The sequence below is a fragment of the Macrotis lagotis genome, chromosome 1 (genome assembly GCF_037893015.1).
Source record: "Macrotis lagotis isolate mMagLag1 chromosome 1, bilby.v1.9.chrom.fasta, whole genome shotgun sequence".
In the NCBI taxonomy this organism is placed as follows: Eukaryota; Metazoa; Chordata; class Mammalia; order Peramelemorphia; family Peramelidae; genus Macrotis; species Macrotis lagotis.
The window spans coordinates 756,972,478-756,990,480 of NC_133658.1; the positions used below are offsets into that span (position 1 = coordinate 756,972,478).

At 35.1% G+C, this 18,003-nt stretch overlaps 1 protein-coding gene across 1 annotated transcript in view; it reads right to left on the minus strand.

Annotated features, from left to right (window-relative positions):
• Window positions 1-6,688: 6,688 nt before the first annotated feature.
• The window catches only part of STT3A (STT3 oligosaccharyltransferase complex catalytic subunit A), a 29,449-nt gene continuing 18,134 nt past the window's right edge, over window positions 6,689-18,003 (minus strand). Inside the window, exons 12-18 of the mRNA XM_074216398.1 lie at window positions 17,114-17,269; window positions 15,643-15,831; window positions 13,260-13,376; window positions 13,040-13,142; window positions 9,566-9,754; window positions 8,964-9,079; window positions 6,689-6,968 (exon numbers count right to left, since the gene is read on the minus strand). Coding sequence (XP_074072499.1) covers window positions 6,930-6,968; window positions 8,964-9,079; window positions 9,566-9,754; window positions 13,040-13,142; window positions 13,260-13,376; window positions 15,643-15,831; window positions 17,114-17,269 — 909 coding nt within the window. The 3' untranslated portion in view covers window positions 6,689-6,929. The remainder of the gene's footprint in view (window positions 6,969-8,963; window positions 9,080-9,565; window positions 9,755-13,039; window positions 13,143-13,259; window positions 13,377-15,642; window positions 15,832-17,113; window positions 17,270-18,003) is intronic.

Below are 18,003 nucleotides of genomic sequence, written 5' to 3' on the forward strand. Positions count from 1 at the left end.
GATAGAGCACTGGCCCTTTAGTCAGGAGTACCCGAGTTCAATTCTGGTCTCAGACACTTAATAATTACCTAGCCGTGTAGCCTTGGGCAAGCCACTTAACCCCATTGCCTTGCAAAAATCTAAAAATAAAAAAAATAAAAAAATAAAATTTGGAAGTTCCCATTATGCTGGGAAAATCCCCTGCAGCAAACTTATGGGAGTGTATGAACAAATGCAGCACATGGGTTACAATCTGCTTTGTTGGAAGCAATAGTCACATCAACAAAATCAGATGTTTGAATATTCTTCCTAAGCTTTTATGATCATGTCCAGTGCTTTCAGCTACACTATGCTCCCTTCAGAAGCTTTTCTATTACAATTGTGTATACAGTAGGAATAGATTCCGAACTAGAGACTTTCCCTGGAGAGGTAGGATCCATTTTCAGAAGGGTTCTTAGCTAGTTTCAAATAAGGATGCCATATTGTCAAGTTGCAAATAGGCCAAGTGCCTCTGTATTGGCTTCAGGTTGGAGTGATTTTGTAGGATGTTCTGGTTGAGTTTGTTGAAAATGTTTTAGAGGAACTCATTTTGAGAATAGTAAATTTATTGTCTGTATTGTATCATAATAGTTAATAGCTTAAAAATCACATAAGCATAAGGTGGATTGCCCTCCATCCTTAAACAAGGGGTCAAAGAGCCTCTAAACACCTGGTTCAAGGAAAATGTAAGTGATGCACAAGTCTTTGTAACCACTAATGGTCCTTCCCTAATTGTATGGAAGAGCTTGCTCTTCTATCTTTACTTCCTCTATAATAATGCTGGGGCTCTCCTCAGAGAAGAGGTATATTAAATAAATGTTCGAGATGTTTTAACTGACTACTTAGTAGATTCATAACATTGTCAATAGTTTGTAATAAGCTGGCCACAAGAATTACCAACAAGGACATCAGAGAAATGGACCTTGTTTTCAAGACATACAGGGCAGGGTGAATTTTCTATCTGGCTGTACAAGTATACGTTGTTTGTCTTTCAGCCACAGTCAAACACTGACTGCACAAAATGCAACCTGATCTCCCTGATGATGATGATGATAGGTAGCATTTATACATCACCTCCTCTGTGCCACTTACGGGTTTTTTTTTGCAAGGCAATGGGTTAAGTGACTTGCCCAAGGCCATACAACTAGGTAACTATTAAGTGTCTGAGGCTGCATTTGAACTCAAGTCCTCCTGACTCCAGGGTCAATACTCTATCCATTCTACCACCTAGCTGTGTGCCACTTAGAAATAGCTCATTTGATCCTTACAACCTGTGGAGATAAGCACTATTACCCCCATTTTAGAGTTGAGGAAACTGAGGCAGAGGTTGATTTGATTTGCCTAGGGTCACACAGCTAGATTGGAACTCATCTATGTGACTCCAGAATCAGTGCTCTTCACTGCTTCAAAAGGTAAAAAGGCTACAGAAACACTTTTTCACTCTCTAAGACATGATGGGTTTGGTTTGGCTTTTTAAAGGATTGGTTTGTTGGGTTTGGGAAGTGAATGTAATATAAAAACAAAAGGCATCAATTAAAAAACACCATTTTATTACAAAGTAGAGAAAAATATCTTATTAAGCAGAAAGGAATTCTGAGTGAGTCAAAGGTAGGAAAAGTAGAAGAACTTGATATCTATAAGAAAGGGAAGCCCTTAGGTAAAGGTAGAGATTTCTCTGGGGATGGATGGGGAGCAGGACTGTTATGAGGATGAAGCAGTTGTGTGCACTTTAAGGAAGGATGATGTGAATTTATAAAGGCCATCATGGGTGAAGAGACCAATTGTGGCAGCTGGTAATAATACCCTGCTAAGAAGTATCAATTTGCTGACATTTTAACAATATACTATCTCCTAGGGGAGTGTATAATGAATAAGTTGGAGAACCTATGATCAGTCAAACCAAATGACTACTACCTATTTCTAGTGATTAGCTTGAAATGAGAAATAATACAGCTAAGTGTAATCTAGAAAATATTACTATGCATTATTAAGCAACTGATAAAACTACAGGGGCAAAGATGATTTTTTTTTCATTCCTTTTGCCTCTTGAGGGTAGAAGGAACCTTGCAAAAGATGATTTAGGAAGTGAACAATCAGTTAACAAAATAGTACCTACTGGAAAGATTTGCATGAACCAATGCTGAGTGAAATGAGCAGAACCAGAAGAACATTATACACACAAACAATAACATGGGGTGATGATCAATCATGATGGACTTGTTCAGCTCAACAGTACAATAATTAGGTGGCGCAGTGGATAAAGCATGGGCCTTGGAGTCAGGAGTACCTGAGTTCAAATCCAACCTCAGACACTTAATAATTACCTAGCCGTGTGGCCTTGGGCAAGCCACTTAACCCCATTGCCTTGAAAAATCTAAAAAACAAAAACAAAAAACAAAAAAACAGTACAATAATCAAAAGCAATTTTAAAAGACTTGTGATGGAGATACTATCCATACCCAAAGAAGGTGCCATGGAGTTTAAATGAAGACCAATCTTCAATTTTTAAAAGTTGTCAAATGCATTAGGTTATTTTTATCTCTCTCATGTTTTTTTTCTTCCATTTGGATCTGATTCTTCTGTCACATGATTAATAAGGATCTATGTTTAGTATGGTTATAAATGTAGAGCCTATATCAGATTGCTTTATGTCAGGAGGAGAAGGGAGAAAAGGAGAAAAATGTAAAACCCAAAACCTTGCCAAAAAAAAAAAGAATTGGTAAAAACTACTGCTGCATGTAGTTGGAAAAACAAAATATTTTTTAAAAAGCAATATACCACCTAACAAAGAAGTGGAAATTGAGAGGATATTCCTCAATTGAGGAATAGCTGAACAAGCTGTAATGGAATTTTATGACTCTATAAGAAATGATGAAGTAAATTCAGAAAAACCTGGACTGAGATGAATTGATACTGAGTAAAGTGAGCAGTCAACAGAATACTGTACATAGTAGCAGCAATATATGTATATTGATCCATCAAAACAGACTTAGCTCTTATGAATAATAAAATGATCAAAGACACTGTGATGGAAAATGCTATCCACATTCAGAGATGCACATCCAAATGCATACCAAAGCAAACTATTTTCACTTTTTTAAAATTTTTTTCTTTCTTGAAGTTTTTCCCTTTTTTTCTGATTCTTCTTTCATAACATGACTTATATGGAAAAATGTTTAACACAACTGTGCAAGTATAACTTATGTCAGACTGTTTGCTGTCTTGGGGAGAGGGATGAAGAGAGAGAGAGAGGGAGAAATATTTGGAACTCAAAATTTTAGAAAAATAGTATTAAGAGAAATACACACACACACACACACACACACACACACACACACACACACGTTGTTGATCCATAATCCTGTTTTCAGGTACTACATACACACACACACACACACACACATACATATGCAGAGCAAAATGAGCAAAACCAAAAGAACATTATACACACCAACAATAACATGGGATGATGATCAATCATGATGGACTTGTGTGTTTGTATATACATATATAGATATACACACACATATATATATATAGTGCCTGAGAACAGAATTATTGATCACAGCTTAGAATTTTTGGATTCTTGTCATGAAATGGGAGTATACACCACATGGAAGCTGGCAAAGTTTATTTGTCTAGAATCTTGCAATTCTGACAAAGAGTTTGGTACTGAAAAAAGAAAGAAGAAAGAGAAAACAAATTATTTTATCTATCAAATAGTTAAATTACAGAAATAATGGTAGAAGCATCAAGTAATCTGGAGCAGATAAATCCCAAAGAAAAATTTAGCTTAAAACTCATAACCTCAGTTATTCATATATAAATGCACAACACATGTTTAACTAGCAAGACAAGAGATTATATAATACCAGAAAAATTTGACCTCCATAAGTCTTATTGAGACATGGCAAGATGGAGCTATGACTAGAACATGGCTAAAAGTGCACATCAATCTGAAGAAAGAGAGCGCAGATAGGACTGAAGTAGCATTGTATATTTCCTTGTAATCACAAGGAAAACTAGGAACAAAAGCTGGGAAGTATGATGGAGAACATTTGGATGAGGATCAATGCAAAGAGAAACAGAAGTGATATTAATCATGGAATTGTACTAAAAGTCCACTCAGATGAAGATAGAAGTAGAAGGAAAATTTGGGAAAGAAACCACAAGTCCCAGGGGATGATAGTGACAGACGACTTCTGCTCCAGTTCTACAATAAAAGCAGTGCAATTAATAGTCTTGATGTGCTTTAATAATAATTTTCTGGGGACAGTAGGTGGCACAGTGGATAGAGCACTGACCCTGTAGTCAGGATGACCTGAGTTCAAATCCAGCCTCAGATACTTAATAATTACTTAGCTGTGTGACTTTGGGTAAGTCACTTAACCCCATTGCCTTGCAAAAGCCAAATATGATAAAAATAATAATTTCTTTTTTTGAAAAGGTGGAGAATTTAACTGGGGAATTTCTATCATGAACCTTATTCTGATTAATAAGGAAGAACTGGTTGCTGATGCAGAAATTAAGAGAGGTGGGTGGAAGGGGGAAAGGAAGAATACGGATAGAAACCTCAACCTTAGAACGTGAGCTAGAGAAGAGGAAAAGTGAGCATATTATAACATATATAGCAGGAGATTTAAAAGGATTTGGATAAAGAATAAGGAAGATCCCATAGTCTAAATTTTATCAATGAAGTCAAGTCAAGAAGGACATGAAACTCTATAGCATGAAATATCTTGTAAAAAATAACATTAGGTATATATTAAAGTTTGAAATGGGCTTAGGTTGGCAATGAAGGGCAAGAAAAAAAGAGCTTTTTTAATGCTACACTGAAGTCATGAGGAAGATCAAAGAAAGGATAAGAATATCATTTGAGGTGGATTAGGAAATCATAAGATATGACAGAAGGCAGAATTATTTAACTCTTATTTTTCTCCTGCTTTCTTTATTAAAAGTGATTTAAAAAAATTTTAAATTAAGAAGTTGATTGTGAAGTTAACCAAAAATAGTTGAAAAGAAGTTGAATCCCAGGATAAATAAGAAAATAATAAGAATCCAATTATTTTCAATGAGTTCATATTAGATAGTCGAGTTTGTCAGTGATCTTTCAATGAATAACTGAAGTGTCACAAACCTAAAAAAGACAGGCAAATATCCCTATTTTCAAGAGGATAGATTCTGTTATGTAGATTAGCAAATATGACTTCAAATTCAGGCAAAAGCCTATAAAATATGAAAGATACAAGTGTGAATGTTTTCAAAAGGAAGCAATAGGGGCAGAGGTGACAGAATGGATAGAGTAGCAGCCCAGAGTAAGGAAAACCCAAATTCAAATCCAGTCTAAGACACCTACTAGCTGTGTGACTCTGTGCTAGTCATTTAACTCTAACCTCCAAAAAATATTAATTTTTAAAAATAATAAAAAGGAAGCAATAATCACCAAGACCCAGTCTGGCTTCATTGACAAGTCATGACAGACTAAACACATTTCCATTTCTGACAGAATTACTAGGTTGACAGATAAGGGGGTTGCTCTATCTTTTATCCAGATTTCAGCAATGGATTAGGTAAGTCTCATGTCAAAATTATAAATGAAATGGAAAAATGTAAGATAGATAATGGTATAATTAGGTACATTCAAAACTAGTTCAAATGACCAGATTCCAAAATTGTCCTTGAAAATTTTTTGTCATCTTGGAGAGAGTTCTCTTAGGGATAGCTAATGAATAAGAGATTCTATACAAAACAAATCTCAACAGACCAGAATGCTGAACTGAACCAAATAAAATAAAATTCATTAGATATAAAAGTAGAGTCTAGGGGTTTAGAAAAATCACCTTCACCCTACAGGATGTGAGATGCAAGGCTAGTCAACATTTTGTGTGCAAAAGATCTGGGGGTAAACTCAATATGAGTCAACAGGGTGTCAAGGCAGCCACAGAGGCTAATTTGATCTTGGGTTGCATTATAAAAGGCAAAGTATTTAAAACAGAAAGGAAGGCAAGAGTCGTGCTGAACTCTGATCTAGTTATATTACAACTACAATATATACTCAATTCTGGACAACAAATTTAAGGACTCTGGATAATGTCCAGGCTCAGGGGAACCAGGCTCATGAGTGGCCATCATAGGATCAACTAAAGTAACTGGGGATGTTTAACCTGAAGAGAAGGTGACTTAGAAGGTACGTAATAGTTCACTGAAGAGGAATTAGAATTGTTTTTCTTGGCTCTTCAGAGCAGAACTTGGAAAAATAGGTTCCAGAAAAGACAACTGAGGTTCAAAGTGATTTCCTAACAATTTGAGCTAACCAAAAGTAGAAGGGGCTGCCCTATGAGGTAATGTGCTTCCCCTTACTAATGGTCTTCAAGTGAAAAAAAGTTAGATGACTACTTGTTGAGGATCTAAAGAAGAAATTACTGTGCATGTACCATTTTAGACTTGATGGTTTCTAAGTCTCTTCCAATTCTTAGATTCTGCGCAGTACCTGATACAGTCTGTGGTAGTTTGGCTGACTTGAGGCAGAAGAAAATAGCTTTACCCTCAATTTATTTGGGAGAGGGATCTCTGTGCAAACATCACGTCTAGTATCTTCCCTTCTCTCAAAGCAATGAGAATGTCTGCCTCCTATGGGCCAGTCAGATTAAGTCAAACCAAATAAGACACATTTAAAAATTTTTCTTCCCCCTTTAATTGACCATGGTAAAGCCATGACATTTCATTTGGTAACCTGCTTATAATTATAAAAATCATTCCACCTGGCCCGGCCTATATTGCCCTGGGCAAAACTTCCAGGCAATTCCGATCCATTCTGCTGTATTCTTACAAACTGCATATAAAAACGATGTCTGCGGCATCCTAGATGAAGACGATTTCAGTGCGATGAATATTAGAGGTGAAGATGATGATTATGTTCTTGACAAGCCTCTATTGTCCAGGTCCTTTACCTGCAAGACAAATTAGCTACTTTAGCCTTTTGCTAGACCCTTTAAAATCAGGAAACTTCACTAGTCAACAAAAACTGTTAGGAAAACTAGAAAGTAGTTTGACACAAACTAAATTTGTTAACATATCACACCATTTATACCAAGACAAACTTCAAATGATGTAGACATAAAAGAGAACAGTATAAACAAATTAGAGAAGGATGAAAGAAATTATCTATAGATAATGGATCAGATCTATGGCTAGGGGAAAAGTTCATTACCAAATAAGAGATAACATATATAAAGTACATGCAATATATAAATATATTAAATATATATATACTATATACAGTACATAAAAAAGACAACTGTGATTTCACATAATTAAAAGTTCCTGTACAAACAAATCCAATTAAAATTTATAAGAATAAGAACATTTCCCAACTGATAAGCAGTCAAAGGATATGAGTAGGCAATTTTCAAAGAAAGAAATCCAAGCTATCAAAGTCCTATAAAAAATGTTCTAAATCACTTTTCAGAGGAACGAAAATGAAAACAATTCTGTACCATCTTATCTTCAGTTGACTAGCAAAGCTCTCTAAAAAAAGGAAAATTGCACGCTGGTGAGGCTAGTTGTAGAGCTGGGAAGTGGTCCAAACATTATGGAAAGCAATCTAGAATTATGTCCAAAAGTTATTAAACTGTGCATATCCTTTGACCAGATAATACTATTAGGTCTATGCCTCAAAGTGACTAACAAAAGAGTAAAAAGACTCTGTTCAAAAACATTTATTGCAGATTTTTTTTTTTTGTGGTGGCAGAGAACTGGAAACTGTACAGGTGTCCACATAAATTGGGAAATGGCTGAATATATTATGGTATATTAAGGTGATAGAATTCTATTGTTCTGTAAAGACATAATGAAGGGGGTGGTTTCAAAAAAATTGAATTAATGCAAAGTAGAGTGAACAGAATCAAGAAAATAATTTATATAATAATATCAAAACTATAAAGATTTAAAAACTTGAAAAGAGTTAGGGACTCTCATCAACACAATGATTAATCATAATTCTAAAAGATTTATGACAAAACATACCAGAGATTCAATAGACTGAGGTATATTTCTTTGGGCATGGCTATTTGTTTTGCTTGACCATACATAATTATAGTAAGATTTTTTTCCCTTGCTTTCTCAATGGAGTAAAGGGAAAGATGGAAGAGAGTAAATATGAGCTAAAAATGAAATAATATTGAATTTTTTAATTAAAATAAAATCAGAGAACATTTCCTCCTTTGGCTCAGAGAAACTGACATCCCATTCCTTATTTTTGAAAATATCTAATACCATATAATAGATACCTTATAATAGATAATAGCAAATTCTTAAAATATATGTAAACAAGCTTAATTAAAAACTAATCCTACAAAAAATCCTTAAAGCACATATTTCTTTTCTACTCAACCACAACCCAAAATAAAAATATAAACACAGATACAGATACACATACAAAAATTCTGATTCAGTTATAAGTTTTGCTGAGAGTTGCTTATGGAAATTCTCCTAGACGAGAAAGAAGCAGTCCATCAAAATCCAGGATTAATCCCCCCAAAATAAAGGATTTAGTACTGATTAGAGAAGATATAAAATTCAGAACTAGAAAAGCCCTCAGTGATGATCCATATGGTTTTGGTTTTTTTTGCAAGGTAAATGGAGTTATGTGGCTTGCCCAAGGCCACACAGCTAGGTAATTATTAAGTGTCTGAGACCAGATTTGAACCCAGGTACTCCTGACTCCAGGGCCGGTGCTTTATCCACTGCTCCACCTAGCTGCCCCCCTCAGTGATGATCTAGTTCAACTTTCTCATTTTATAAATGAGGAAAAGTGAAAGCTAGGAAAAAGGGTTAAATCATTTATCCCAAATCATATATGTACTAAATACTGATACCAGAATTCAAACTCAGATTTTTTATTCTAGTGCTTTTCCCCACAATACAGTACTGTAAAATGCACTAACCTTGTATATCCTGACCAGCCAGTGTTCTGTGGTATATGCTTCTTCCAGGACATCAAGCTCAAAATCTTTGTTACCAATTTCAGCATTTCTGACCCTGTCATAGCCTGGTGGATGCTCTAGGAAGGGGAGGAAAAAGAGAAATATAATATTATTTGCATCAGAAGATATCTGCTGGAGTGAGCATTACACAAAACATTTTCTCTACAAAAGGATGCCCAGTATAGAGCTCATCCTTTCTCAAAAGCACACAACAGCTGGCCTTTAGTTCCCTTAAGGAATTATGAAGATAATGAAAGATCCAATTAACTAGGAAGAAAAAACATACAAACACTCCAGAAGACTCCATGAGAAACTCAGGTAGGAATCTAGATTACATTCTTGGCACAAAAGTTTCCCTGTGTTAAAGAAGGGACTTAAGATATCAGGTTCCTAGACCCAATGGAAAACTCATTACTGGCACAGCTCTAAGATATGCAAAGTAATCAGGGGGTTTTATGGCTAAAGCAGGTTTCCCCTCAAAGTAGCAGACTAATGAAGTTAGGGCCCTTATCCTATTCAACCTCACATCATTCCCATTCTTTACCACAATGTCCTTTACTCACTGGCTTCTGTGTAGACCTGTCCAAAGCGGTAATAACACATCTTGTACATGAGACAGTTGAGAAGCACTGGGGAACCTTCCCGGTCAACACGGAACTCTCCAGTTGGAGTATAGTAGTCATGCTCCTTGATGTGCTTGCCTGTGTCTGTGCTCCCTCCAATCCGTACCATCCATAGAAACTTGTTAATGTCTACAAAACAAAAGGAAACCAATCAAACCAGACCAATCCAGACAAATAAATTCTCATATATGTCATTATTTCCAAGGAAATTTCTTCTTGAGATCAAAACTTTTTCTTTTGTGGTGGGAGGAAAATATCTAATCTTAACCAGTATGCCAAGTAGTAGTGGAGGGAGGGGAAAAGTAAGATACTGTGTTTAGTACTCTATCACAAGACCTCTTCCTCAGCATCTGAGACAATAAAACCTAAACATAAAATTTTTAAACTGACATTGAGCAAGAATGCATAATGGTTTTCAGCTGGGGACAATGTATAACTGTAAGCCCCTCGAGAGATACAGAACAGGCTCTGCCTTATCAGTCACAAAACCTCATAAATATGTTATGTATGATGACTATCAACAAAGTATATACACTAAAATCTATTCTCAATTATCCAGTATGGTCACATCATCAATTTTAATCCATCACCTTCAATGTTGTCCCCTTTGCCAAAAAACACTAAACATAGGATTTGAAGAGTTAGATAAATAACTAGTCAGAAGGCTAGTTTGAAAATGGTCTACGGGGGGGGGGGGGGGGAGTTAGGTGGCGCAGTGAATAGAGCACCGGCCCTGGAGTCAGGAGTACCTGAGTTCAAATCCAGCCTCAGACACTTAATTATTACCTAGCTGTGTGGCCTTGGGCAAGCCACTTAACCCCATTTGCCCTGCCCCCTCCAAAAAAACCTAAAAAAAAAGAAAAAAAAAGAAAATGGTCTACAGACATTAGAACTTTGCTGCTTTCCATGAACATACTTTCAACTAGGCAATATAATTTTCAAGGCTACATTACCATCTCTATCTTACAGATAGAAAAGCTGAGGTACAAAAAAAGTAATTTGTTCATATCATATAGTCAGTTGGGGAAAAATTATATTTAGAGTCCCAGAATCCTCAATCTTTCTACTCTCTATTATTAGACCAGTTGTCCACATAACATTGGCATTGTGGCTACCTGTCTGGTAGTCTCTGACTTGGAAACCTGAAGTTATTTAGGGATAGAACGGTGTATGTGATCAGGGATAAGATAAACGACTATGCAAAGATGAACCTTCAAATAGTTAAAAAAGTGTGAAATGTCATGTAATATCATACTATCTCACACTGTCCAGAGAATCTCTGATCATTTTTTATTTTGTTGTGTGACTTCTAGAAAATATATATTTATAAGAAATAAACAATACTTAATTTGAGGAAGAATATAGTTTGCAAAAATTCAGTATTTTTCATGATGGACATAGAAAGGGACTGAAATTATGGACATTTAAGAATTCTAATAATATAATAAGAGGTATTACTATAAAGTAATTAGAGAACCTATCAAGATTTAAACACCCAGGGGCAGCTAGGAGGTGCAGTGGATAGATCATTGGCCCTGGAGTCAGGAGTACCTGAGTTTAAATCTGGCCTCAGACACTTAATAATTACCTAGCTGTGTGGCCTTGGGCAATCCACTTAACCCTACTGCCTTGCAAAAAAACTGAAAAACAAAACAAAACAAAACAAAAAAAGATTTAAACACCTGAAAGATTATGATTCCCTTAAAAAGAAGTCCCTTTAGGATGCTATACTTTTATTCCAATAATGTGCCAATACTCAAAACATCTCACACCCTTGGAAAGTATCTACAGAGACTATCACCAACTTGAACAAACTCAGTGGTACTAAATCTTAATCACAAGAGTGAATTTGATTTTCTAAGATAATAAAAAAAATCATGTGATATTGAGTCTGAAAAATAAAATGGATGGTCAAATAGGATTAAATACATTTGGTCAAAACCTTTCACAGAACATACACCAAGTTGGAATACTCTTATAATGAAAAATATCACTGAGCTTTAATTTATTTTATCATCCTACAGACTCATTCAAATCCTTTAGAATGTCTACATGAGGTTAACTGTCCACAAAAGACAAAATCTACACAAACAATGCTAGTAAAATCAAAGATATAACATCCCCTAGAATTCTGACCTCAACACTTTCCTGAATAAGGGTTGTTAGAAATTTTTCCACTGCAGACTCTGATACTACTTTTGGGTTATATTGCAACATTATACTTCAACACCAGTTATTGTTTTCCTCAAAAAAGCATTAAGTATATCAAATTTCCCTTGAAAGACAAGTCTTTATTGTTTCTGTTCATCAAATACATTATGCAATTTGCAGAAATTTTCTTGCAAAGTCTGTTTCTTTAAAGATAATTTTGTAGCTAACATTCCCACTGTTAACCATTTATGTGAAAACTAAACCTTTGATCTTTTCATTATTCTTTTAAGTCTCATAAGGACAAATATTTTATGTAGCACATTTTCTTCACCTTCTCTAAACTTTTTATGTAAGCCATATGCATTTGTTCTTGATCATCTATCTCCATAGTTTCTTTTACAGAATTATCTATTTGCAGATATTTTTATATGCTCATACTAAAAGATACACTCCTTTTAAAGACATAAAAACATGTATTTCTAATAGGAAAGACAAGCTCAAAACTGATTAACTGAGAGTTCTTAAGTATTGTTGATGCATTATATTGTTATATGTCCTTGCTATGATGATCTTTACTTCTAGAGATCCCACAAAAATTTCTCATTACTGGTAGTCTCATCTAATACAGTAAATAAGACCTGGAGGGCAAATAATTGATCTCTAAGACCCTTAGCACTAATTCAATCCTGTATTCTTTGTCAGTGCTATATTTCTCAGAAAGCAAAGATGATCAATGATGTGAACTATCTTAAGAAAACAGCACATGGTTTGATAATGTGTGTTTAAGTAAAGTAGGATTATCCCAATGGGTATGTAATCTCTTTGGCAGCAAATATAAAAGATACATAAACATATGGCATAATTCCCTTTGCAATGGCAAGAATCTATGGTCAGGAAAAGAGACTGTTATTTAGAGTACCATAAGACTAATTATTTACTACATTCGCATTAGGCATCTGAGTAATTTGGGAGTGTGGAACTGTTACCAATTATGTAGCCAGTTTCAATATGACAATCCTAAAAATCACCATTTTTAGCACAAAGCATACAAATAGTTTCAATTTCACCATAGCCTTACTGGTTATTTATTTTCTACCCTAAGACAAATTACTAAAGAGTAAGTCTTTGGCTGAAAATGCTTTCTTAGCAGGATACTGCCAAGAAGAGGAAAAAGATTAGAAGCTTGAATTTTAAAAGTCCTCTTTAGGAGTTATTTCTCAGGCTGCTCAGTGAAATAATCCAAAAGAGAATCAGGGACATTACCATCAGAAGAGTATCCAGTGAGGCCTCCAAATATGACTAGCACATAGCTGACATCAAGCTCCCTCATGATCTCATAGGCCTTCTCTTCTGTGGATGCCATAGCCTAGAAAAATAAAAGAGACATCTCAGTTTCACATCAGGGTCCTACTGATCCCTCTAAAAAAAAAAAATCTCCTCCCAGGTCTCATATTCAGAATGTGTGAAGAGACCTTCCACCTACCTGCCCTACTCGAGAAATGTGAGTATTGTTCCAGGTGTTGTTGTCCACTAGGATTGTCCTGTTTGCCATCGCTGTAATCTGGTAGCCATAATCCCACCATGACATGATCTTTGCATCCTGCAAAGGAAAGAAGAATAGAAATTGGGTTCCTGCTTCCACATACATGTCATGTTTGTAGGGAAGTTAAAGGAAGAGGATGTATAAGTAAAAGGTTATCCAATCATCCTGAACAACTAACTCAGCATTTTCATACAGCTATGAATTCATATGTCAGTATACACATCCTCTCTCTTATAAAACTACATCCAAACCCACATTCTGCAAGGGAGAAAAGTGAAGTAATTAACAAAATAAATACCCATGAAAATGACAGCACTGGTATAGAGAAAACAAAGTACAGCTGAAAGGTGGCCAGGAGTTGAAAATATGGCATTATGAAGAATGTGGAAACCAAACATTTATCAAGTGTTTAGCTCAAATATGAACTGTGCTAGATGCTGAGAATATATAAAATTAATAACAATATATGATCCTGCACTCAAAATGCTGATAACCCTGGGAAACAAGTCAGGGAAATAAATAATAACTGCTACTTTTACCTATGTAGCACTTACTTTTTCTAATTAGAATATGGCAACTAAATAGAAAAGACATAAAATGTTATGAGAAAAAAATTTATTAAAAAAATAAGAGAGGGGCGGCTAGGTGGCGCAGTGATAAAGCACCAGCCCTGGAGTCAGAAGGACCTGAGTTCAAATCCAGTCTCAAGACACACTAATAATTGCCTAGCTGTGTGACCTTGGGCAAGCCACTTAACCCCACTGCCTTGAAAAAAAAAATCTAAAAAAAACTTAACAAAAAAAAAAAGAATAAAAAAATAAGAGAAAACTTGAGGAACTAGAAATATTTAGTCTGGAAAAGAAACCATGGAGGATAAGAATGCAAATGATGGAAGGGAAGGCATACAAGACAGAGGAAAAAAAAAAAGCTTATTTCATGCAATTACAAAAGGGTAAAGTTAAATTCTACATTCATAGCTATCTCTGTATGCTTATTTTATGCAATCACAAAAGGGTAAGGCTAAATTCTACATTCATAGCTGTCTCTGTATGACAAAGATGTTAATAACTCAGTATTTTCATCTACAAAATAAAGAATTGGCCTAGATCAGTGGCTAACTTTTTATGTGTCATGGACCCCTTCGGCAGGCTGAAGAAGACTATAATCCCTTTTAAGAATTACACAAAATAAAATAGGATTGCAAGGGGAACCAATTATTTTGAAATAGTTATCAAAATATTTTTAAAAACAAATTCACAGGGGTGGCTAGGTGGCACAGCGAATAGAGCACCGGCCTTGGAGTCAGGAGTACCTGGGTTCAAATCCGACCTCAGACACTTAATAATTACCTAGTCATGTGGCCTTGGGCAAGCCACTTAAACCCATTGCCTTGAAAAATCTAAAAAGAAAAAACCCAAACAAAAACAAAAACAAATTCACAGATTCCTGATTAAGAATTGCTGTAGTAGATCACTTCTGAAGTCCATTCAACTCCAAGAATCTATGATTTTATTGTGGTATATGAATGTAATGGAACCCTATCGTTCTCTAAGAAATCATGAGGGATGAAACTTCTAAAATAGCCTAGAAAAACTTGCAAGAACTGATGCTAAGAGAAGTAAGCAGAACCAGAAGAACCTTATATACACTAACAGCAACACTGAATGATGATCAACTCTGATGGACTTGTCTATTTCAGCAGTACAATGATCAAAAGACATTTCTAAAAGACTTTCAAGAAAACCCCCCATCCATTATTATCTTCAATTCTTAAAAGCTGTTTTATGTACTACATTTTGTTTTGGGTTTTTTTAGGTTTTTGTATGGCAAATGGGGTTAAGTGGCTTGCCCAAGGCCACACGGCTATGTAATTATTAAGTGTCTGAGACCGGATTTGAACCCAGGTATTCCTGAGTCCAAGACTGGTGCTTTATCCACTACGCCACCTAGCTGCCCCTGTATTATGTTTTAATTCTTTTTTTTCCCCTCCTTTTTGATCTTTTTTCTCATAATATAACCAACATGAACCTATGTTTAGCATGATTATACAGGTATGGCTTTGTTGGATTGCTTTCTGTCAAGGGGAGGACAGAAGGAAAAGAGAAAAATGTAAAAATTAAAACCTTGCAAAAAGAGATTGTTGAAAACTACTATTCCATGTAGTTGGAAAAATAAGTAAATAAAAATTTTAATTTCTAAAATAAGAAAGAAAAAGAAAAAAGAAGAATCTAAGATTTTACTCAATCAGGACTTAGTGTACTGGAAATTGCTATTCTAATCATCATGAGCCATTTCCCCATCCCTTAGCACCCCAAATCTTTACCTCCGGAGTGTTGTGCCTAAGCCAATAGTATGCCTCTCTAAAGTCATCAAATATGATCCTGCTTCCATCTCCACCTCGTGCAGAAAGTACAATAGAGGGAGAAGAGTAGGCTTCACTGGTGACCCATGTTGAGTGGAAAGTGTAAGTGATAAGGAAAAAAGCCATGACCAAGATCATCCCACTTGCCACCTAGGAAAGAAATAAATCTCTTAAAAGACAACACTTCAAGTTTCTCATTATCATTTCTCAATCTCTGCTCTTTACTTCAACAATCTCTTGGCTTTCTAGAAACTCTCTAGTTTCTTAATACATTCAATTACGAATGCCAGATGAACCAAAACAAGAACTGGATTAAATTTGAAAGGATATAAAATTGTGTCTCTTTTGAGATAAAAAGAGCAAAAATTCCAAAGAGATGAATGCTACCATAGAAATACTCCAATTATAATTAGCATTCATGAGGTTGTGAAAAAACAGGCACATAAATTCAAACTACTGTTGGTAGATGTATAAACTGATCTACCATTCTGGAAAGTAATTTCAAACTGTATTAAGACACTAAAATGTTTAATTCTCTTTGATTCTGAGATCCACCACTAGGTATATATATACTCAAGGGACAGTCAGTGGGAGGGGGAGTATTTTTTTATGGTACTGATAAAATTTGGTGTTTATATGGCCTTTTTGTAGCAGTAAAGCATTAGGAAATAAAGTAGATCCTCATCAATTGAAGACTGGCTCAATTACATGAATGTAATGGGGAATTATTGTTCTGTAAAAATTAGGAAGATATAAGCATGGTTAAAAACCTATGGGAATTAATACAAACTAAAATAAGTAGCATCAGGAAAACAATATACACACTGACTACAACAATTTAAATGAACAACTAGACAATAATAAAAATTGAATGTTTTGAAATTATAGTAACAAAGCTTAGCCCCAAAGAGATATGAGAAGGCATCTTTTCTTTTTGGCAGAGGTGGGAGAATATATTAAACTTCTCTGATGTGATGGTTGATTTTATTAAATTTCTTTTTTCATGTCTTTTATTATTATAAAAAATGGCTCACTGGGAATAGGGGAAAGGATATACTGGAAAATAGGGGGAAAGGATATATTAAGCTATCTAAAAAATAGCAAAAACAAGTTTTAAAAATTTAAATAAATTCCATCTACATAAATCTAGAAGTCATAAACAGAAGCATCGGTTTCTTAATCCTAGCAAAGACAAAAATGTTAGCAACTCAGATTTATTAGTAATTAACATAACAGTAAGGAACCAAATTATTTAGGACTCTATAAATACACGTGGAACCAGACAAACTTCTGGTAAAGACTGGAAGGCAGAAATTATAGTCTTCCTTTGATTTCTACAAGTTAGTAATTGTGCCATTAATAAAGTAGTCCCAGGTGACCTATAAACCCTACCTATCTCCAAAATGCTTTGGTTTCATTGGTTATTGCCCACCTCATTCTTGATAGGATAGGTAGAATCCTGTTGCTTCTTGCTCTTCTTATCTGGACGACTGATGTCCAGATTTTTCATGTAGGTGGACAGGACCTGGGAGACTCCAATGCCAGAAAGAATGCACATCACGGGGGCAAGGACTAGCATCAGACGTACCTAGGAAGGAGAAAGGAAGCATGATCAATAACAAATCACCTCCACAGATAAGTAAAATTATTTCTCTTTCCTTCTTTTAGTTCTGAACCTATAAAGTCTAGCATTAATCAATCAATAATCAATAGAAATTTATCAAGTGTCTATTACATGCCAAATATTATAAGAGTTGGGAATAAGAAGACTTCTACTTTAAAGGAATTAACATTTCTTTAGGGGAAATGATATATACACATATAAATGTAAACAATTATGTACAAATTAAATACTAATTCATTTCCACCCAAGAGGCACAAGCAGTTGGGTACGTGTTGGTGAATGAGGATAGAGGAAATTAGAAAGACCTCATGGATGAGGAGATACTTGAGCTGACTTTTGAAGGAAGCTAGAGATTCTAAGAGACAGAGGTAAGAAAGAAGTGAATTCCAGCCTTGGGGGGAAGAGTTAGTGCAAAAACACTGGGATGATGAGATATGGACTGCTATGTTTAGACAGAAATTTATATTTGATCCTAGAAGCTTTTTGTGACAATGTTCACACCTGTACTTTAATAATATTACTTTGGTAGAAGACTGGTATAAGACTGGAAGAAGATTATTGAAAAGAAGAGATCAATTATGATATTATTACACTAGTTCAGGTGAGAAATAATGAGAACCTGAAGTGAGGTACTTGGCCATTTGAATAAAAAGAAGCACAAAGATGTGAAAGATGACAAGGAGGTAATGACAACAAGA